This window comes from Aplidium turbinatum, chromosome 8 (assembly GCF_918807975.1).
Source record: "Aplidium turbinatum chromosome 8, kaAplTurb1.1, whole genome shotgun sequence".
Taxonomy (NCBI): Eukaryota; Metazoa; Chordata; class Ascidiacea; order Aplousobranchia; family Polyclinidae; genus Aplidium; species Aplidium turbinatum.
Genome location: NC_137479.1, coordinates 23,743,154 through 23,767,241, shown reverse-complemented (window position 1 = coordinate 23,767,241; position 24,088 = coordinate 23,743,154). Strand labels below are relative to the sequence as shown.

Sequence of the window (24,088 nt, the reverse complement as noted above, 5' to 3'; positions counted from 1 at the left end):
CGTTAATGTAGGCATAAACAAACGAAAAATGATCGACTTGATCAGTAAAACACTTCGGGGTAGTCAAAAGGCTGCAAAGTGATCAATGTCCCAGGGGATGCTGATGTTCCGATTGTGAAGGCTACTGTTGTTAATGTAGTGTCATACTCGACAACGTTGATTGAAGAAGACACAGATCTGTTGGTCCTGCTTCTTCATTATGCGCAACAAGCAAACAAAGATCTATATTTCCGTTCCGACAAGGAAAATGCTGACAAAGTGTATCAAATAAACGAACTGAAAATGGTGATGGGTGAAGAATTATGTTCCCAATTACTTTTTCTACATGCCTACACTGGATGTGACACAGCATCAAGAATCTTTGGTGTTGGTAAGCAATTTGTCTTTCACAAGCTGGTAAAGGGTGCTGCTACTCTGAAAGACTGTGCCAATTACTTCCTTCTTCCAAAGCAGACAGCAGCATCCATTGTGAACAAAGATTGTCAAGCGATGGTTGTGATTTTTGGGGCACGCGGACGGATTCCCTCTCGTCATTGCTACAGATTACTAATAAAAAAGTAGTCTCTTCCCAATCATTTGTGACGCCTACCAGAACGCCCAGAACGCCTACCACCTACTGAGTCATCGACAAAATTTCACTGTCTAAGGGTTTACTACCAAATAATGGTCTGGCTAGGACAGGAGGTGATATGGAAACTTACGGGTGGGGTTGGAAACTGGAAGGCAGTCAGTTTGTGACAACAGAGTCGGACATGGATGCTGACCCAGATTCCCTCTTATAGAACCCACAGCAACTGTACAACTGGCTGTAGCACTGCCAGGTGGAGCTGTAGGCAGAATAATCTACCCTGTACCGCATCATGTGGACAGTGCAACTTGATGCCTGTAACAATACGTACAATCAGTCATTACTGGATGAAGATGATGACCAGGACTAATTGATGGAGGTTTTTACGTAATTTAACGTGGAAAGTAACCGCTCACACATCATTGGCCAGTTGTTCAATTTTAAGTTATCTGTTATTTTTTCTTGCCTTAAACCGCACTACAGTATATAACCTTGTGAAGTTTTATTTTGAATGTTATTCGCTCTCAGGATGCGCGTTCTCATGGTGCGCGAAACGTCAGTGAAGCAATAAACCATCCTGTTTGTTGTAGCTTTTACTTTCAATTTCATCAGATGAACGTTGCAACTAGTAGGGGAGATGTGGGACCTTTCGGACACGGGGACCAATCGGACAGCGGCATATTTCTGATACCACGTGACCGTGACGCGCTCTTTTTCTTTTATGAAACCGAGATTTCATTCTTTATCAGACCACATGTTTTTGTAAACATTAAGCAAGAGGTGTAAATTTGTAAAGAGAAAAGTGATTTTCATGCTTCAAAGTAAAAATAGTGAACCAGATACTTTTAGAGTTTTGAGGCATTTTTTAAATATTCTTGTAACTTTATTTATGCTGTTTGGTTAAGTTTGTTTAATGGTTACAGAAGGAAGAGAGTTTAGATAAAAACGCCTTTCTCACTTCAGAAAAATGTGTAAGTTTGGTCAAAATGGAGGTCAGGGGACCTTTCGGACATGATAAAGAGACATTGTCCGAAAGGTCCCCACTGTTCCAAATGCTCCAATAAAAATAGATACAAGAATGCAATAATTACAGATACTCCAGAAAAAGAAATTATTCTTTCACGTCGCAACAAGCTGCCGGCGAAACGCCCAAAAAGAGCTGTTTCTTCCACCAGCGAAAGTGATATATTTGTAGGCTACATTTATCATCGGACACTGTAAGTGACAATGATTCTATCTTAAGTGGAATAAGTGAAATCTCAAGTGATCCACCTTCTTTGGAGCACAAGGTGGAAGTTGGAGATTTTGCAGTCATTAAAGATTTTTCATCAGAGGGAAAACATAGAAATTTTATCGGAAAAATCTTTGCCGGGCCTGATGGAGATGGTGGTTTTGAGGTAAATTTTGTGAAACGATTACAGAAGATCAAAGACAGCTTTCACTTTCCTGAAGAAGTAGATGCAGCATCAGTTACGTTGAATAACATTGTTTAAGTGTTTCCCAAACCATCCCAGTTGCCACTACGAAACGACTACGTGAAGTTTTTAGGTTTGGGGCTGATCTGGCTTTGTAGGCTACGGGTTGTAAGTAAAATCGTGTTCTGAAGACGATTTTTATATAGCCAATCTTCACAGTTTTTGGAACATCGGCAATTGTTAAAGTTGTAAAAATATTATTTCATGATATTTTACTTCATTTTTTTATGTCCGGAAGGTCCCCACCCTGTGTCCGAAAGATCCCCACCGGTGGGGACCCTTCGGACATTTGAGTCATCTTTTTCATATGTAAATAAAATTACTGTTATTATTGGGAACCGCTGTCTATGGGTCAGTATGAGTTCGTTATAAATGTAAGTAAACAAAAACACATAAGAACATTCAACACCGCTTTAAAAATTAGAAATAATAGGAGTTAGGTCAATTTTGTCCGATAGGTCCCACATCTCCCCTACTAGAAGCGATAATTGTCCTAATGAACACCCAAACTTTTCAGTATTCAACTGAATGTAAATAACTTAATAAGTGGTCTGCCATTCCTGTACTGCCAATGTTTCACGTTATTGGTTTTGTTTCATATAAGTCTTTCCATTAAACTAATGAGTTAATTTCATTTTCAATTGTTTTAATGAATTCTTTACCACCTTAAACTTAGGGATAGACGCCAGAATTAAAGCTCTAGCATGAATATTAAGTGAATTATTGTCATTACACTGTTTTGTCGGCCATCTTGAAAATGACAACTTTCCGGTGCTCTGATTCTCCTAGATTTTTAATATATTATTCTTGATGATAGCCTAAATAGGCCTACTAGAAAAAACCTTTTGGAAAACCTTTTGTAGAAATTTTTTTTTGTTTTTAAATTTTTGTTTGAAAAGTTTGTTTATCCGCCAATTTGAGAAAAAAATTGGCGGATTTTCAAAAAAAGCGGATAACTTTTTTTCACCAAAAGATTTTCACGGGGATTTTTTTTTGGTCAATGTACATAATCAACAGAAGCAATGTGCAAAGTTTCAGCTTTACACCAATTAAGTCAAGGTTCGACCCTTCTTTTCGCTTCAACGACTGGACTAATAGGCCTACTGTATATCTCATATGCCCAATCTTGGATCTACTATGCCCAAGTTTGGACCTTTGATGTCCAAGTTTTCGATCATTTATGCTCTTACTTTGTGTAGCCTACTGTATTTGTTTTGCTCATGTTTTGGATCTCCCACACCCATGCATTTGACCTCTTGTTCTCATGTTTTGGATCTGTTATGCCTATTTTTTTAGATGTTTTATGCACTACAGTAGTAGGGCAAAGTGGGGCGTGTTGTCACAGGGGCGTGTTGTCACAGCACGATTTCCATGTGATAACCCAAGCGTATAACTACGAGTTTTCAATGGAAGGCATAGTTTTCAGTTCTCTTTCGTACAAGCAGTGAAGGTTAATAAATTTGTCACCACAGCAGAAATTATGAGGAGTGCCATTGAATTTTGGGCAAAATCAGGTTTTATAACTAAACTAAAAAATGGTCTGGCAAACTAAGGTATGATCATAACTGATCAGGAAAGATGGCATTCGTTTGCTTTACGCCTGCTTTTTTCATCATACCAAACAGATAAGACATGCAAGTAGAGATGTGCACATGGTTGTTGAAACCACGTAATTTCATACCACGGGGCGTGTTGTCACAGCCGTGACTACACGCCCCGTGGTGTGCATTTTTAATATTAAGAAACATAAAAAATTATTTATGCTTATACAACGAGGTAATATGCGTATTTGTTAAAATACAACGCTTTTTTAGGAAATAAAAATTAATATTAGATAATGATACACAGATTATTCGATAGTGACACATAATTCTCAAGTTGACATTTTTATTGTTTTTGATAATGGGCACAAAATTTTTACCAATACGTTGTAAATTAAATTTTTTTGCATTTTGCATATTTTTTTATTCGTTCAGCCTTTATTAAAACCATTTTTTGTTGGTTTCTGTCATATTTTAGTCATAAAGCATGTGCAGAAATTTTGTGACAACACGCCCCATGCTCTGTGACAACACGCCCCGAGGTGGGGCGTGTTGTCACAGCCCATTTACTTGCATTAAACATGCATTTATGTAAAAACAAAATAATCCAGAAAAACTTTAGCTGTAGCTAAAAGAAGTCGAATGATACCTCTTTCAAGCATCTCGATACCATTGGTACAGAACGAGATATATGCTGATTTGTAAAAATTGTGACAACACGCCCCACTTTGCCCTATTATATCTTTTATCCACATTGCACAAGGTTTGCCCAAGCGGTGCTTTAGCGCCTCGGATAAGGCGCTCGCTTTCTAAACATGCAATGATGATTTGACTCAGGACTTCATCTGGTTATTGAAAAACACGGCTTACCTCTACCCAGGGTGCCGACGACTTAGTATAATGAGAACAAATTTTAGAGGATTTCTGATTCCCATGTTTCGGATCTCCTATGAACTTGTTAATTAATTCAGAATTTGGAGAATCAAAAAAAGAATGACTAAAAGAACAAACGGATTTGAAATGTGAGCATGGCGAAAAATGCAGAGAATTTCCTGAACTGCCAGAAAAACCAACCAAAGTGTTTTAAATCAAGTTAAGTAAACAAAGAATCTACTAAAAAATATCAAAGAAAAATAACTTTAATTTCTAGGACCGACTTAATCTGGTTGTTGAAAAACACCGCTTACCTCTACCCAGGGTGCCGAACAAGTTTTAGATCTCTTATGCTCTTGTTTTGGACTTTTATGCCAACGTGTTGGATTTCCTAGGCCAATGCTGTGTTCTACTATGAATATCTTTTGGAACTCTTATGCCCAAGTTTTGACTTCATCATATCAGTTAGTTATCAGTTTCTGATCCGTTATCCTGAAATGGACATCTCTGCTAATTTTTTGAGCGTATCTGAACCGCTTCAAGTATCGCAATTAGATACGAAACCTGGTTGTGAAATCGGTATGGCATCGCGGGATCAGATGATTTTTTTCTCCACTCTCCCCCTGTTTGCAATTTGCATCCCCCCTCCTCCTTAACTACGGACAGCTCCTAATAGCCTACAACTATTTTTTCGTTACTAGTTAGCTAACAATTACTGGTTTTGAGCAGATCAAAAATCCAAACCGTTCATGAAATAGCGTGGTCGCTGGTCATTTTGTATTTTTGCCTTCAGAGCTGCACTTGGTTCATCTGCACAGAAAATGTCGTGACAAAAATTTTACGCTCTGGGGATAGGCCTACATTTTATATTTCAGCGACAAAACATACATTTTGAAACGGAGATAACCTCTTCAAGAATCTCCAACTTGTACGCTTAGCAGACCTTCAATTCACAGATCTAAGCTCGGCTGTTGGATTTAAAGTTTTGGCTTGCAACCAGAACGGTGGAGTCGAAGGGAGTTCGGCGTGTCCGGAGTCGTTAAAAAAAGGCCTACTCCAACTTGATATAAAACGATGAACAATAAAATTTTTGTTTACAATCTTTTTGCAAAACATTGTTTATTGTTTTCCGTTTGATGCTTTAAAATTGCACCATAAAAGAGAAGTGATTGTTCTTGTTAGTTTGTTGAAAGTCGCCATTTCAATTTCGACCACAACTTTAGTGAAATTAAAAAAAATGAAAAAAGAAAAAAATTAAAAATAATCTGTCAACGAGCCGGCCAGTTACAAACTGAAGAGTTGTATAATTTTCGCTCGACTCCACAGCCGTGCTTGCAACTCATGTTGTCAACAAATTGTTCTTCCGCATGGTTTCACCGAATGGACAAGAATCGCGTACGGTAACTCAGTAAACAAGGCGAAACTTGAAAGAACGACGTTTCTATATTGTCATTTCATCAGCAGAGTAGTGTGCGAACCGGCTGAAATATCGGTGCCAGCATTTTGAAACGACGATAATCAGCTGCACGATTCTGATGCAGGTACAGTACACCGTTTGCGACAGAAAGCTGTTGCTTTGGCAATTCAGCTTCGAAGCTTCCAGTCCAGCGCGTGCTCCTTCGTCGAACCCACTAACAGTTATGCCCAGCTTGAAAAACCGACCCCAATTGACGCCATTTTAAGTTTTGTATGATCGCATTAATGACGTAGATTCCCACAATCAATGGCTTGCGTCGGTTTCTACTAAGTTCATTTTTTGGACAAGGCGTTTCCACCGCCGCCCATTAACGTCTTTCCAGCGCCGCTGAGAACAATATAAGGACTTGATTCTGTGCGGAGTTTGCTCTTCATCATTGCCACGGTGTTGAGGGGAGTGTCCGTGGAACTCATATGCTTCATCGTGTCTTCTTCTAATATCTGCAAAGCATAAAGTGGAATGCATTATCCCATTGTCGCGTTAAAACTTGGTGGAATATTGTAATTTTAGAAATACAATTTCTCAGTTAAAACAACTTTTTTTATGAAAATCTACACTTGGTTCAGATTCTGTAAACTACGCCAGTTTTCAAGACCTTTTTCTAGGGATTGTAGATCATAGGGATGCGAAACTTCATCCGCTTTTGGCTTATCCGCAACACTAGAAGGGTTACGTTTTTTTCTAATTTACAAAATATTTTACTTTTTATGGGTTATGTAAGAAGAGTTAAGTTGGTTTTAAAGTAATTTAAGGTTTTTAGTTGAAAGCAAGCCTGCATTAAAGCGTAAAAAAAATGTCAAATTTGCAATTGACCCTTCTAATGTTGCAGGAACAACGGAGTTGCGCGTCCCGTAATGTACCGTCCCTACCTTTTTCATTCTCTTTTCCTGCTTTGATTTTCCGGATCCTTTTCCATGAAATCGATGGGACAGCTTTCTGAACGCTTCCTTAGCTGAAAGATTTCGTCCTCGGTCGTCCACGTATTCTATTGCGACTTTTGGTTTATAATCTTTTTTCTCAACAAAATCTGAGGTGGCTCCTGCACGAAAAAAACTTGTTTTCGATATCAATGGGAAACAGGTTAATTTTTGCAATCATTTTTTCAAAGCAATTAAGAACAAATTCCTCAAAACGCGTAACACAAGGGTGCAGTAATGAAGTTCACTAGTTCATTTCTAATTATTTAACAGCACTTTGCATTATGCAGTCAATCTGTAAACTCCGCAGTACACTGGCCAGTGGAAACAAAGCCTATAAGGGACTATACCACCAATGTTACAGTTTTGCCATTGTTGCTACTAAAAGTATTTACAGATCTCTAACGTTGTATAATTTTTGAAAGCAAAAACAAGCTAATATTATTAAATCAAAATTTCACAGAAATTAACCTCAACCAAGCGTGGATTTGGCGACTATAGAAATAATAACTTCCAATTGTTGTCAGAAAGGAAAGTCGTTTGCTAAGATATTGCAGGGGATTGTTTGAAAAAAGCAAGCCACCAAAAGCCCATCATACCTCTTTCGTATCGGCTCCTGTCTTTGGTGTACTTCTCGTGTGCGTATTTATCCAGGTAGTCTACAGCGTTTTTATCTTCTATCGAATAATTCTTCGCTTGCAAGTGGCTGTTGGCATTGGTTATAACGGTCGAACTCCCTTTCAGTGATTCCTCGTACTGCAAAAAATTAAATTACAGTCAACCCCGCTCAGTCGGACCATATCAATTGCAAGGGAAATCAGTTTAGTTGAGAAGATAATCCCAGTAAATCGTGCAAATCGTACAAAAAAAATTATGTTTAGTGAAAAAGGGTCCTTGAAGTGCATTACCAATTATTTTTGTAAAACCTTAACCGAGTGGTTCCCAACCGGGGTGCCGCGGCACCCTGGGATGCCATTTATAATACTCTGGGGTGCCGCGAACTATTTCTCATATTCATTTTTTATCTATCTTCAATACTTCCAAAACAAAAAACAAAGAAATTCTTCCATTAATTACACAGCATCTTGAATCTTTGTAGAAAACTTTGAGAATTATTTTCCAAAGATGTGAACAGAAAATAATGCATGGGTAAGAGATCCATTTTCATCACCGGACTCTCATGCTATTTTGAACTTCAAAGAGGGAGAAAAACAAACAGACATGCGTAACGAGGGAAGTATGAAGCTGATACACAGGAAGGTGTTGCTTTGTGAGTTCTGGATAAAAATTCGAAATAAATAGGTCTATCCTTGCATTGGAGAAAAGGCATTGGTGATTTTACTAGTTTTCCACATCATACCAATGCGAAATTGGATTTTCGTTTTGACAAACATCAAAACATAAAAATTAAAAGGAATGAGATTAGTTTCATTGAATGTGCGCCCAGATATAGGCTAAATGGGATATTAACGCAAAACTAAGAACAAATTCCACACTGACTTTGAAATAATTAAACTATAGCCTAATTTGCTTTCTTTTCAAAATGCTGTTTCAGAGTGGCATTCATTCTCCAAGTAAAACTGCTATGTTACTTTATTTGTATTAATTTCTGATGTTGTTATTAGTAATTTGCTTTCCTAAAGGCATAACAAGCGAACGTGTCCACTTTTCTCCACACTACATTAGAGCTAAAAGTCAAGCAGAGAAGCTATGATTATGAATACCATTTTTCAAAGTATTTGGTATGAAACGGTTAAGGTTTGTTCCAACAAACTGTTGCAGGGGTGCCACAAAATATTTTTCTCTTCTCTTAGGTGCCGTAAGCCCAAAAAGGTTGGGAACCACTGCCTTAACCAAGATCATAATTAAAAATATCAGTGGGTACACTCACGTTGAGATATCCCTTTCGTTGAGCGAGTTGCAATGCTCCCATCAAACCATTAGCTGCAAGAGGTTCGGCTTCTATTGGGGCGTGGTCTGTACATACAAAAATATGATACTAACTTTTCTGAAGATTTCATGTTTGAAATACAGCTGCAAAAAATCACAAGGCAACTCGCTGTCAAAATCGAGTGGAATAATGTGGAGTCAATATCGTTTAAGTCTTCGGGTAGAGAGTTTTTTTTCACATCACATGTTGGCGGTGTTTTCCTTAAAGAAAGAGCAGATTGAAGGAAGATATGTCGCTCGGAAGAGAGTTCGGGAGGGATAAGTTTTCCATGACAATTTGAATGCATCAATGCAGCAGAACGGGCAAGGGGCTACAAGAACTATTGGATTGGAAATTGTCTCTCGATATTAAAATTAGACAGAGCACAGTAAGTAACAGTGAAAAACATTTGCTTAAAACCACATTTAAATACATTTCTAACATTATCCACTTACCCTCCATTTCGGGGTTCGTAGACTTTTCGGTTCTTTCTTCCCCAGGAATAACGGAACTCCATTGTGCCAGTGATGTTTGCTCTTCCTCGTTCTCAATGTCCATCTCAACGTCCTGTATGTCATCTTCAGGAGCACGCTCCTTCACGGGCATTTGAGCTCCTGTAATCGTAGGGATACAAATGCAGTTATGTTGCAGTATTGGCATAAAAATCACGCTTAACTCCTCAACCATAAGAATAGCCTGGTCAAGATACTGCCTCCGTTGACTACAAAAAAGGCCACGCACTACGCTGAAGCAGACTTCTCCCACTGCATTTCGCCCTATCGACCAAGGTGCATGTCATTACAACGAGGTTTAATTGTAATGTAACTGCAACATAAATATCAAGTTTTTTTTAGCCAGTTTTGATATTAATGAGATTTCACCCAGCAAGATATAAAGACGGGATGATTTCACCGCACAGTTCACCCATACGAAGCACAGACAGAGTATAAAGAGATCTGTTAAATGAGTTTGCCTACAAACAAAATCGTCTAAAAGTGGTTTAAAGCAGGTCTCACCGAGTTGTCTACAAAACTCATCAGTGGCATTGAGATAAATCGTATTAGAGAATTGCTTGTCGGGCCTTTCCAGATTTGCTTTCGAGAGGGCTTCCACTTTCTCAGCGACCTTCAGGGCTACGTCATCTTCCAGGGTACTTGACTGCTTTGCTTTAGCTCGTCTCTGCAATTGAAAACGTTGTTATTTTGAGCGGATACGATTGGTCGAACAGAACATACATCAATCAGGAAACTATCATAATTTCGTTTTTATGTTAGTTTTTGTTTAATACTTCGCTTCCATGGAATGGGTTTACGGAAGGCGAATACAACAGTTTTTACTTTTTTCCACAAAGGTAAGAATTCAATTGACTGAAAAAGCAGCGGTTGAGAACTATGTGGCATGAATTAGTGGTGCGATACTGATGAGCCTATCCTCATGGGCAAAACAAGTGTCTATCGCTGTCAATTCTTGCTACACTCGACTGCCGAGAAACACTTATATTAGTCTTATATATATAGATTTTATTTGTCAAATACAAAGCAGTGCTCAAGTATGCACTGCAGTGATACTCAATTCATTTTATCAAAGCAAACAAACATCTCAAAGCACTATAAACCTTTCGGGCAGATTTTTTAACAATTTTAGAAATTTCATACAATGATCCTCCTTGCAATATCTTGACGACTGGTCTGAACTACAAAACAATACCTCAGCCATTTATTGATTACATGCAAGTCACGTTTTGAGATTGAAGAACCGCCAAGCAGGAGCACTCATGTTAGGTTTTGCTTAGCACAAAAGGCTCAACCAACGTAGCCCTAAAAATGCATATCAACTTTATACAGCCTGGCATGGTTGAAAAAAGTTAAATGTTTTCGAAAAACATCGTAAGCCTTCAGAGGGCCACAAATCTAACTGACAATCAATAAACTGATCTAGCATAGCCTACTTTAAGTAGACAGTGACGGATGTGATAGGTTACTTTGTGTGACAACGTCTCATATTACCAACACTTCATCGTCAGCATTGACAATTACGTAGAATTACTAAAATATAACGCATTTAACAAATAACTTACTGATTTTTCGAGGGCTCTTTGTAGTTCATCAACAGCGTCATCTTCGTCATCAATGACATTGTTTTCTTGTATTTCTTCGGCTTGGTTGTACTCAGTCTTGGTAATTTCTACTCCTTCATCCCATCCGGGAATCTTGCCTTGCTTTGACCTGATAGCAAAGAATGTCTGTTTGATTTTGGCAACACTGACTGCACTTATTGACTCACGTGGCAGCACTTATTTCTGTGGTTTATATAAGCTTTTTCTAAAACCACAGCAATTGCTCTTAAAAATACACGTCCACAATCACAAACTGATTGATCTTTATCACCTGGAGCCGTGATCTTGCCTTTCCACGGCATCACCAGGCAGGGGAAGAAGGTCATCCACCTTCAATGCTTCTCGTTTGCGAACTTTCTTTACCTGCAGTTTGTAAATATTATAAAGCTGTTATCGCCATAAACATGAGCGGTATGATTATTTCGTTGATACATAAAACATTCAATACTTTTTGTAAAGTTGCTACAGCAATAACCGACCTTTCTTTTCCTTTTCTTAAACTTCATTTCGTCCGCAGTTAAGTACTCAGATGCCAGCCGGAGCGGAGGAAGCGCAAGACTCTCTCCTTTTGCTCGAATTTCCTGCAATCAAAAGTGGTGACGGTGTTTGATACAAACGACAAACAAGAAATTGCATATTCGTGATTTCACCTAGGTATGCAAAGATATGTGAACATTGAAATTTTCATCGCCGTGAAATACACTTTACAACGCAGAGATGGAAGTCTTAAATTCTTCAACACAATACTAGAGTCATTAAAACAAAGTGCAATATGAGTGTTTTTACTCCATTTAAAGCACAACATATTCAAACCACTAACAGAAGGAAACTGTTCATTTGTTAACACAAAAATTAAAAAAAAACAGTAAAGCAGAATACAAAGTCATAAAAATGCTTAAATTAAAAACATAAAAACAGAGCGAAACTGTTCACCAGGCATTTGATAAATAAAGTGACTTGCGTTTTTCTGGTGACTATATGCTACTAGGTTACCTCCTGATGTTAAGGATGATACCTAGCGTAAACATAAACGTTAGAACACTGCAACACAAAAATGTTGTAAAATATCCCGTCGCATCACCTGCTTCATTGACTCCTTCTGTTGTTCCCACGTGGTATCAATGCGTCCCCGTTCACCGATGGTAAATTTAGCAGACTCCTCTCCATCAATCTCCTCATCATACTTTCCAAGCACAGACTTGGATTTAAAAAATCCCATGTCATCAACCTCTTCCTCCTCATACGCTCTGAAATATGGCATGAAATCTATCATATCTCTTTCCAACGCGTAGTCAACAATCTTAAACCACATAGACCAGTGGTTCTGAAACTTTTTCCCTTGCGACGCACTGTTTTTTGTGACCCACCAACGGTGAATTGGGTTAATGTTAAAACTCCTCTATTAAAAGTGTTACTTATAAAAACAGCAAAGTGAAGAACACACTGAAAGAATGTGCAAGCTTGTATGTATTTTTTTTACTGTACTAAATTTTATGGGCGAAACGAGTGTCCATCGCTGACAATTCTTGTTACTGCACCATCGGCTGCCGAGAAACATAGAGTTGATTGGATAGTCTAAATCAGTGATTCTCAATCGCGGCCCTCACCCATTCTTCCTGCGGCCCTCATCAATGCAGCAAAAAATATTACTTCTGCTAGCTGCCCAAAATGGCGAGAATACATGGTTATCACATAATTTACGTGGTAACAAAGAAAATGTCTTAAAATAACGTTTCTCCTAACAACGGATACAGAGCAACTAGCTGTGTTTATCAGGGCAATCAGGTAAGACTTTACCATTACATTTAATTGTTGGTATTAAAAATCCAAATATTACCACCGATTGACGAAAGTTCATTTTAACGAGCTTTTGAGTATTGCATAATTCAACATTAGGCTACCCTTTTGTTTTGGCAGACTTATTAAAAGTCAAAGCCAACATCAAGGTTCACATTAAATTGCATTTCGTTAGTTGCGGCCTAGGGTGGTCCAAAAAAAACTTTTTTTGTAAATGTTAATGTCTCACCCTAAAATATTGTTACCATTGATGAGAAAATGATATATGTGAATTTTCATAAAGATTGGTTGATATTTAGGGGTTGCTACCGGGGTTCAAAGTTTTGTCGTTTGCCCCCATTTTAACGTTTTAAGAGGATGTGATACAGATATGATATGATACGGTACAGTAAAAAATATGGTACAGTGCCATGGCATATTGCAAGAAAAATACAGTTTAATAATTACTCTATATAGTCTGTTTATAAACTCATGTACGTCTGTATTACGAATTATACTAACTGGTCTACATATATATACAAAATGTGCGACTTTGTATACTTGTGTTTAAAGTTCAGAGACTAAATTTGACAATCAATAACAGCTTTAGAAGACAGTAAATAAACTACATGTACAAATGTACATGATGTAAACTAATATACATAGTACATACATAGTTATTACCCTCTAAACCAGGGGTTCTCAACCGTGGCCTTCGGCCCCCCAAGGGGACCACAGAGCGTTCTCAGGGGAGCCACGATAAAAAGCTTCATTAATAAATTATAACATGTATTGATGAATTATAACAGAATTGTGACACAAAAAACACTCATGTAGGTGTTAGTATCGTAAAGCTAGCTAAAAGCATGTTTTTTCATCATATGTTCTATCTCACCGCATGTTGCATCATCTTTTGTGATTGTAACGTAACAATTAAGGATACGCTTGATTTACTAGCGTAGTCTATTACGAAAAAGAAAGCATTAAATCATTTAATCATTCGTTAACTGTTTTTATTGATTTCGTTTCATTGTTCTTTAAACAAATACATTTTTATTTTGCTCAAGGGGGCCATGGTCTTTTAGAGCCACAGTCTGGGGGGCCATGACTCAGAAAAGGTTGAGAACCACTGTCTAAACCCTTGACAGCCTGTTTCACCCTAAAAGGGTAATCATCAGAAAGTCCTCCTTTTAGGTTAAAACAGGCTGTCAAGGGTTTAGAGCAGTGGTTCCCAACCTTTTTGACCTTGCGGCACCCTATCGAAGAGATAAATAGTTTGCGGCATCCTGGCAAAACTGGGTCAATTTTATGAGATTTCTGTATTTCAAGTAACTGTATGAAATAGCACAGAATGAGTTGTACAGTATAGCGCGCATAAATAAATGTATTTATTCAAAATTTAGTGTGAAATTTGGGCTTGACTTCTTGCACAAGTCCCTTAATATCTCGAGGCACATTCGACAAAGCCACCCACATTTCTTCCTCGACTATAAGCAGTCGTTCTCGTTTTTTTAGTTTTAATGTTCGTTTGTACGGAAAATCCACTAATTTGGAGACCCAATTGTAATCGCAAAGCAATTCACAAAATATATTCATATAAGTATAAAGCAGTGCTCCGCAACCGGTGTGCCGCGGGATAACTATCATCAGAACATACTTTTTGAAAAGAAAGGAGTTTTTATGTTTTAAAAATTCTCGCTTTACCACTGCAAGACAACTCAAACTCTAGCTAGACTTCCCACAGTGCATTTATGATTTTTTTGCCTCACATTGAAGTTTTCGCAATGGGAAGGCTGCCCTAGTTTTAAAAAAGGCTGGTTAACGTGGTAGTGCGTTTTTAGAAGTCAGGCTAGGTCATTTTGAATTGTCAGTTAGCAGTGTTTAATGAAAAATTTCGTAATATTGAAAGCACAGCTATTAAGTGTAGTAGCCAACGTTTTGTCAATGGCGAGTCCATAACAAACGAGTAGCCTAATTATTTTGCAAAGAACTTCCAGCCAGGAACGAACGACTGGCCAGGAAATTTTTAGAGTGACCAACGAGTTTTTCATAACCCATGGTATCCATTGGAATAACTGCATCAACGTTTGCACAGATGGTGCTTCAGCAATGGTGGGCGAAGGAAGAAGTTTAGCTGCATGGGTAAAACGTCAAAATCCAGCCATTCAACTTATGTATTGCTGCTTACACAGGGAAGCCTTGATGATCAAACATTTTACAAGGGAGCTGACAGAAACAATGAATGACTGTATCCAAATTGTTAACTTTATTAAAGCAAGAAACAAGCGCAAATATCTCATTAAAAAGATGATAGTTATTTTTTACATTTTGAAAATGTGTCGGCCGAATTGTGCCGCAAAATTTTAAAGAGTTTTTAAGTGTGCCGTGAGTAAATAAAGGTTGCGGAGCACTGGTATAAAGAATAAATCAATTATAACTTAGCCTTTTCTCGATTAGCTATGTAGGCTATCGTGTTTGTATGCGCAGGTATGGTATCCCCCATGCAAAAGTTTCTATTTTATAGTGGTTCGCAAACAATCGTGCAATTTTATAATCGTGCTGGGTCACACAATCCGATAATCCATCACTGCAATTTGACTTTGTGCGCCGTGAAACGCAAAATAAAATCATGAAACCTGGCAATAATGATGCGTTTCAAACGTTTTTATGGAAAAAACAGCAACGATTCAAAATCTCTTTCACGCTGTTATTCCTGGGCGAGAAAACAAAGGCTTATTGTGGATTAGAGTTAAAATAAATAAATAAATTCCACACTTAACGGGTTAAAGTTAAAATATCTCGCGGCACCCTTGAGCATTGCAATTGGCACCCCGGTTGGGACATTGCCGAGCGTGGAGTGGCGTTGATCACGGAATACAACACATTACACACATGTGACGAAGAACAAAAACAGTATCTTTTGCGTGTCGTCGCCGATCACCGTCAGCGATATCCAGACTGCAGTAGAAAGACCCTCGCGCAATAATTCCTGTATGTAGTTTATTTGTTGTATTCTAAAGCTGTTAATGAATGTCCAATTTAGTCTCTGAATTTTAAACACAAGTATACAAAGTCGCAGCGGTGACGCGCTCGCTTTCCAATTATGCAATCCTGGTTTGACTCCCGGCTTATACTGGTTGTTGACAAACACCGCCCACGCCCACCTCTACCCAGGGTATAATATATTGGGTGGGCGTAGTTGCTGAAGTAAAGGCGGCCGAGAGAAAGGAACTGGCCACCCTACTCTCGTTAGTGCCGAAGGCTTAGTATAATGAGAACCTCATCCCTCGATGCTTGTATTCAAGTATGGGACTCACCTTTACCTTATACAAAGTCGCACATTTCGTACATGTACACCAGTTAGTATAATTCGTAATACAGACACATGAGTTTATAAACAGACCATAGAGTAATTATTAAACTGTATTTTTATTGCAATATACAATGGCACTGTACCGTATTTTTTACTGTACCGTATCATATCATATCCTCTCGAAACGTTAAAATGGGGGCAAACGACAAAACTTTGAACCCCGGTAGCAACCCCTAAATATCAACCAATCTTTATGAAAATTCACATATATCATTTTCTCATCAATGGTAACAATATTTTAGGGTGAGACATTAACATTTACAAAAAAAGTTTTTTTTGGACCACCCTATTGCGGCCCTTTACAAAGTTTAAGTTTTGAAGTTGGCCCTCATGTTGAAAAGGGTTGAAAACCACTGGTCTAAATGGCTAGCATGAAAGGTACAACGTTATGGTTAGCGAATCGCAATGCTCGCTGTTATGGTGAGTACTCAGCCTTCTGCCGACTACCAAGAAGAACGCTCCTTTCTACATATTTATCAAATCTCAGTAGGAGTTGCAAAACTGCTACTAAAATTGTCTTTTGAGAAACTTACAATTCTAACAGATATGTATTCAAGAAAAAGAAGAGAGTATGATTAGTTGATTATTGCATCTAAATCATCAAGTTGTTTTGAAACAACGATATTTAACGCAACAGTTTTATTTTTTTCATAATACCAGTTAAAAATGCACGACGCCCTTTAAAATTATAAACGACACACAGTTTGAGAATCACTGATAGACCATACATTCATACAACATACTCGTATTTTGTCAGCCTTAGCACATAACATGATACTTGAGAACTTAGTTTTCGGTCCACGACATTAAGGCGCGAACAAAACGGCGCGAGACAAAAAGGCGCCAAAGTCAACGTTTTTTCCAACAACAAAAAATGAAATGAATTTTAAATGCCCTTTAACGACCACATGAGTCTCACTTGTAACCGGCGCCGCGTCGTTTGATGTTGAGATTTTTTTCTGCTTTTTCTTTATCCTGAATATTGATGCTGTGCAGGACATCTTCATCGTCACTTGCAAGGATTTCTTTGTCTTTGATGACAAGGATGGCATTCTTTCCTTCCTTAAAGCTTGAGATGGAATGCTCAACATTCATACCCTGCAAATTGTTTGTCAGCATAACTAAGACAGAATACGCGGTTGAGTTTATTTTCATTTCTTATCTAGTTATGCAACTTTTAAAATGTGTCAATAATAACGACAAACAACACAACCAGCTGCACATTGATTTAACCTCAAAGTATGCTATCACAATATCACATAAGTATGTAATACCAGCATACAATACAGCACCATAATACAACGCTACTTGTATATCTTGCCCTGCCTGGTGCGTTTAGAAGAGGCTTTGTGCATAACAGGACATATCTTTGTCGGATTTTCTTTGCCTACCTTGCTCTTCTTGATAAGTCATATCATTTCGATTTCAAGCAGACTTAAATGTTCGAGTTTTGTCATTTAACTTTTACCAGGCCTTTACTATGCTACGGCAAGTAACATTTTTCCCTTGGATAGTTAGAAATAAAAATAAAACTGAAATTGAATAACCTTACCTTCAGATCTTTTTCTGTGTAAGATTTTTTTTTTGAAGTAATTCCTAATTCAGAGTTCACAAGGTCACCAAGTCCAAACTCGTCACCAGCAGCAGCCAACGCTTTCTCCTTTTTAATAGTGGTTTCACGTTTCTTGCTTCTTTGTACCCACGACAATGCGCTTTCCTCATCGTCTTCTTCACCAAGCGTTTTCACCTGTCACAAAACTCGCAAGCTTTGAATTCAAGCTTTAAGAATTTATGCCAGACCAGTGGATTACTTTTAACAAAATGAAAAATGCAGCTACAGCACACTACTGCTTCAAGGCTGGTACAGACGTACAATGTGTAATTGAATGATATTGTGTTAATTCGAGCAGATGGTATTCAACAGAAAGCCAGAAGATTTGAAGTTAAAACAGTGAAGTTTCTCTGCACTCACTTTGTCAAACATTATATTTAAATTAAGTTCAAAAAGCATGAAGCTATTTTGAATAGTTAAAATAATGAATAAATTTGGTCACCCACACTATGAAGTATTTCCAATATACAGGTACCTTGGAGAATTTTTTTTCAGCCAGGCGTTTGTCCTTTCTTGCTTGGATTTTTTCTCGAAGTTCCTTTTCTTGTTTTTTCTTCCACAGGTCTTCAGCGGGAGCATGAACGAACTCGGCCTTGACCTCACCATCGTTCGATACATTTCCAATGCTCAGTGGTTTCAGGCCCAACTTCTCACGAAGCTTATTTGTTGCTTCAATGCTCAAACTTTCATCTCCACCACCTCCTTGTTTGGATGCTTCTTGAGCGGGTGATTTGTTGTCGACGTCACGAGGAAGATAGATTTCTTCCTCTTCAACAGCAACTTCCTCTACGATCTCTTGCTTTTGCACGTCTGGACTTGCTTCTCCTGTCACATCGACATGCTTGCGATGTTTCCTGGAACTGCAATAAAAGATGTTTAAACATCAACAACATAGTTTGTTTAATGAAGACTATTTCACTAAACATCTCTGAATGATACTAAAATACAACCAGGTCTTGCATCAACCGCGTTGATGTTAATACGTAACACTCGTAACAGTGGCATTCGTACCACTTCATAATTGCCTAACCTTTTGCATGAGTATTGGATATGGAAAGGTAAACACAAAAACCACCTACCTAAATAATCCCTACAAATTCTTGAAAATTCTCCGAAATGGTTTTCTCCAAAATGAGATTTTTCTGAATCAAATGTTGCCGAAACGGGCCATTCCAGAGAATAGACACATTCATTCGATCGTGCGCAGCAATAAAAAAAACATTTTTTGTGTACATTGTGTTTGCTTCAACACAGTATATACATGGACGATTTCAGGCTTAACACGAAATACAACAAAAATAAGAGCCACCCTGCACAAGCAACATGCTTATTGACTAATTCATTAATCATTTTACTTTTTGTCACTGGAACAAAACAAAAAAGATACTTCTTGCTACAATAGTCAAAATCCCAGCATTTCAATGAATGGGAAAAGGTGGCAAAACCTTGAAGATTTAAGACATGCCTGAATAGTAGTTTATTTAGTAGGTATATGTCTTGCTAGCACCGTTGCAAAACCCAAGTTTCAAGTTCAAGACTGAGTTCGAGTTGTTGAAATGACAATAAATATTCTATGTTCCCTTTCACATTTTCAAATTCAGGACTATGTTTTCCACATACCTGAAAAACGTTCTCAAGCTCGCGCATCTGGAAAAATGAAGCAACAAAAAAGACTTTCTCAAACCAAAAACAAACATTTCTACAAATGTTTCAAACCCCAGTTTGTCTTCTCCGGATATAAAAAAAAAATTAAAACATGAACAAAGTTACCCTGCTGGCGGGATGACTCTGTTTACATAATAACCACAGGATAATTTGTTTCCGGCAGCAGCTAGGCTATGAAAAGAAGTAGGCTGTGGCTATATTTACACTATATTGTGTAATAATAGCCTCAATAGTGTTGCCAGATAAGGAATTATGCCCTAATTTGAGAAAAGTTTAAAGTTGTTGAAAACAAAAACTTGTATTTTGGAGATTTTTTTTAGTCCTAGGCAAAGATCAAAACCCTAATCTTATTCCGAACTCTAACCCTTACCTTAACCCTTCCTAACTTTAATCTTAACTCTGGCATCACCTGATTGTAACCATGGCATTAAGTGTGGAAAAATAGTCACTTCCAAAGAAGTAATGTCTGATTAGATAGGTTAGACTGGAGTATCGGATGCAACCTAGTTCGTACCATGAACAGTTCGGACCGTCAGTTCGTACCTTGAAAAGATCGAGAAAAAAGATTAAAAAAAGCCGAAGTCGCTGATCGCAGTTTCCGCAATCACTTTAAAATTTTCCTCCTGAAAAGATCGAGAGAAAAAATGGCTCAAAACCGAAGTCCGCTGATCGCAGTTTCCGCAAACATTTTTCCGCAGTTTTTCCGCTAACTCTAACCATAGAGTAATCTATGCTCTAACCCTAACCCTCGCTGATCGCAGTTTCCACAAACATTTTCCCGCAGTTTCCGCTAACCTTTACCCTAAGTAACCATAGAGTAATCTATGCTCTAACCCTCGCTGATCGCAGTTTCCGCAAACATTTTTCCGCATTTTCCCCTAACCGCAGTTTCCGCTTACCCTAACTCTAACCATAGAGTAATCAATGCTCTAACCCTAACCCTCGCTGATCGCAGTTTCCGCAAACATTTTTCCGCAGTTTCCGCTAACCTTTACCCTAAGTAACCATAGAGTAATCTATGCTCTAACCCTCGCTGATCGCAGTTTCCGCAAACATTTTTCCGCAGTTTCCGCTAACCCTTACCCTCGAGTTTGTTTCAAATTGTTTGGGGAAACTCCGATTAGCGACTTCGGCTTTGTGCTATTAAACTGCGATCAGCGACTTTGGCTTTTTTTAATTTTTTCTCTCGATCTTTTCAGGGTACGAACTGACTGTACGAATGGTTCAAGGTACGAACTAGGTTAGACTACAAGTGTTACGATAAGACAGATTTCAGATTTTCATCACTTGCAGTTTAAAATTTATGAAACAAAACTATCGTTTTTGAGCAAAGTTACCCGGTTGACAGGTACCAGTAAATAAAATATGAGGAAATGTTCAATTATTCTACAACAATTCTTTTTCAATATATTTGAAACACAAACGTTCTGTAAAAGGCTGAATCCTTACAAAAGCATCACCAAGTAAATTTCTTTTTTCTGACATTTTTCGCAGTAGTGAACCAAGTGAGGCCTATGCAATTACCGTATGACGTCAAACAATGAAACAATACCGATATCTGGCAGAAGCAACTTGTAGCCTACAATGTAAAGCATATAAAAAATAACTTGAGCAGTTAAGCACTGATACCTATCAGTATGATACCCAAGAATGCATAACGGTCAAACTGTTTCATATTTATTTATTTATTATTTATTTGCATCAGGCACTAAAGAGACAGGCCCATATTCATAAACACAACACAAGTCACAAAACACACAAGGTTACATTTACCTAGATCGTTCTCCATTTTCACCTTTCTCTCGTCGTCGTTTTTTGCTGTCAACTGGACTACGTTCATCAGAGTTTGCACGTTTGTGCTTGCGTTTGTGATGATGCTTGTGTTCCTTCTTGTGCTTATGTTCTTTTTTAGAACCCATGCTTAATTTGCAGCAATTCAATTAAATTATGTTAGTAAACTGAGACAAGATACACTGTTATAATATGCCACTAAAAACTAAACACAAATGTTGATATAAACCAATGCAAGCTACGACAAGGCACGATAGCTCAATTGGTAAAGTGCCTGATTTTGCAAGATCAAGCAATGATGATTCGTCTCTTGGGATGTACGCTTGCGCAACGCACTTCCAAGAGTCAGGACTGCTCTCCTTATATAATGGCTACTACTGGAAGTCCTGAGTAATTCACAGACACTTCAACTAGTGTTGGGCGATATTGAAAAAAACAAAACGATACGATATTTGAAAAAATACTCGATATTTCGATACTTTTCGATATTTTTGTTCTAATTAAGAAAAGAGTTTCCCAGTCTTCGAAATTAATATCGGCAATTGCCGAGATGATTGCCGACGCAGATGCATGAATGGCGCATTAGCGTCGGCAATAAAAATACCGAGGCCACACGAGCGCTTGTAAGGTTAGGGTTATAAATTCCTCCCAGGCAGGCCCGTAGCCAGCCGGAGGCCAGGGGGTCTTGCCCCCCCGAAAAAAATTTTGCCCCCCCCTGGCAAAATCCCAACATTCTCGAGCAACAGCTACAATTATAATGAATTAATTTTTTGGCCCTCCCTAAAAAAAGTTCGCCCCCCCTTGCTCTGCGGTCTGGCTACGGCCCTGCTCCTAGTCGTTATGCCACAGATTTGCTCTTTATAGTCAACACCCGATGGAGCTCTGCGAAAGAGGCGTGTGGGTGGGTATCAAAGCACGAAAGCCGCAAAACGTGGACACTTCATTGCGAACGGCAAAGACGGTGTAGATTTACAGCCAAGCGATGAGCCTCTTGATGTGTCCGATTCCAGTGATGACGCGACAACCTCATCCTCCGGTACAACATCTGATGATTCCGATTTTGACATCTAGTTCTTCATCAAACAGACTTTGTGTTGCTCGCAGTATCCCAATTGTGCCGAAATTATGTTAGTGCATACGTAAATCGAGGCAATCTTCTCGCAGGGAGCTATTAATTTGTTACCGGTACTTAGTTGAGCAATTCACGTTATTTTATGATAATTCAACGTCGCTAGATGTCCAATTAATGTAAAACAAACGTAAAATTCTTACTGGGCATTGTTGTTACGCAATACACCCGCCGGGAAAATTAAATCGATTTGTGCTGACTCTAACATTAAATCAACCCAAAATTAACGTACTTTTCCTCCCCATGAGTTATTCAACGTGAATTACCGCAACAGCGTGCGTAATCGTGTTGTTCGCTTTATTGCTACTTTCACAGCAATTGCCGAAACGTTCACAGCAATTGCCGAGGCAATTTCAACTTTTGCCGTTTGGCCTCGGCAACATTTTTGTAGGGGTTTGCAGTTACGAGTTAGGGCTGTAATAGTTAAAATATCGAACGATATTGAAATAAATATCGATATTGAAAAGATATCGTATCGTATCGAAAATTCGATATATCGCCCAACACTAACTTCAACAATAGAAAACTTCACTTTGTCAAACTGGGTGACCGGGTCTGCGTTAGTGGTTCAAAGCCTCTACAAGTATGCGAAACTGCCAGAATTAAGGTCTCAAAGAAGCTTTCTCAGCCCAGGTAAAAGGAAGGATAAAGATTCTCACATCACAATCAATCAAATAACACCCAAGCCAAGGCGATCTCTATAAGAGATGGATAGAGATCATAGATAGAGATTATAGAGATCGTCTTGACCCAATCCCAATTTTACCATAACCAAACCAGGATTGCCAGGTCCACTTATGGAAAAAATGCCAAACAACTGGTCACAAATGCCAAATAACCTCAAAAAATGCCAAATAGGGAAGCCGCTGCAGAATCGAAGGTTTCTTCATTAATAAGTAATGGATTCGGTAAAAACTGTATAAAACTGCAACAAAACTCAGCCTACACTTGCTGCTATTGCACAACCTAGCTATCTTCATTCTTGAGAGTACCGTATTCTTCAGAAAAATTTTTTTTGAATAAATGCCAAACAGGATTTTTTCATGCCAAACAACATAAAAAATGCCAAATTTGTGAAATTTTGCATTAAAAATGCCAACCTGGCATCTCTGAACCAAACACTCAATTCTGAAAACTGTTTTCAGAGCTTCCACAATTTTTTTCTATTTCTACTTTTTTGTCTGCAGTCTTTTTGCAACCAACTTGACTATTTCCTATGTTTTTCCTTGTTTTAAACTATTTTTTTTTTTCAAAAGCACAATAAATGTCAATAATTCAGAAAAATAGAGTCATCATCATTCAAAACATCTAAAGTAATACCTGTATTTAAAAAGGGAAAGCAGAAGACTGCAGTAATTATCGACCTATCAGTTTATTACCGTCAATTTCAAAAGTACTTGAGAAAAGAATGCACAATAAAATATACAATTTTCTAGAAGGCAATAACTTCTTCTATGGTCAGCAGTTTGGTTTCAGAAAAAATCCCTCAACAAGTCATGCAGCATTACATCTTGTTGATAAAATTTCAAATGCAATTGAAAGAAAAGAAACAACAGTAGGTACAGAGCCAGTAGGTAGGCTATATTTTTGGACCTGTCCAAAGCATTTGATACTATCGATCACCACATTCTGCTAAACAAACTTTACTATTTTGGTATTAGGAGTATAGCCCATGACTGGTTCAGAATGTCGTTTATAAATTCAGTTGTTTGCGTGATGCAAGCCTGACATACATCGGTATGTCAACAAGACATTTATCGACTAGAGCTGGGGAATACCTCAATTTTAATTCTGTACAGAAAAGCGCAATTGAAGATCACATTTTCTCATGTACAGAATGTCAAA

General features: G+C 38.1%; 1 protein-coding gene across 1 annotated transcript; it reads right to left on the bottom strand.

The window, feature by feature from the left end:
- Positions 1 to 5,244: 5,244 nt before the first annotated feature.
- On the bottom strand, positions 5,245 to 21,314 carry LOC145775416 (U4/U6.U5 tri-snRNP-associated protein 1-like). The gene is made up of 14 exons (XM_082586708.1): positions 21,097 to 21,314; positions 18,134 to 18,518; positions 17,599 to 17,793; positions 16,966 to 17,144; positions 11,979 to 12,144; positions 11,377 to 11,478; positions 11,169 to 11,260; positions 10,859 to 11,006; positions 9,798 to 9,960; positions 9,237 to 9,395; positions 8,743 to 8,828; positions 7,451 to 7,607; positions 6,804 to 6,973; positions 5,245 to 6,374 (listed from the first exon to the last, which is right to left on the bottom strand). The coding sequence occupies exons 1-14, from the start codon at positions 21,240 to 21,242 to the stop codon at positions 6,207 to 6,209; spliced, it is 2,316 nt and encodes a 771-aa protein (XP_082442834.1). The 5' UTR covers positions 21,243 to 21,314; the 3' UTR covers positions 5,245 to 6,206.
- Positions 21,315 to 24,088: the final 2,774 nt, after the last annotated feature.

Excerpts from the sequence above, each read along its gene's own strand:
- LOC145775416 (XM_082586708.1), bottom strand. The coding sequence starts at position 21,242 with ATGGGTTCTAAAAAAGAACATAAGCACAAGAAGGAACACAAGCATCAT. Across the intron at positions 17,794-18,133 it reads CTGAAAAAAAATTCTCCAAG|GTGAAAACGCTTGGTGAAGA; the intron begins GTACCTGTATAT and ends GTTTTGTGACAG. Across the intron at positions 7,608-8,742 it reads AACGAAAGGGATATCTCAAC|TACGAGGAATCACTGAAAGG; the intron begins GTGAGTGTACCC and ends AATTTTTTGCAG.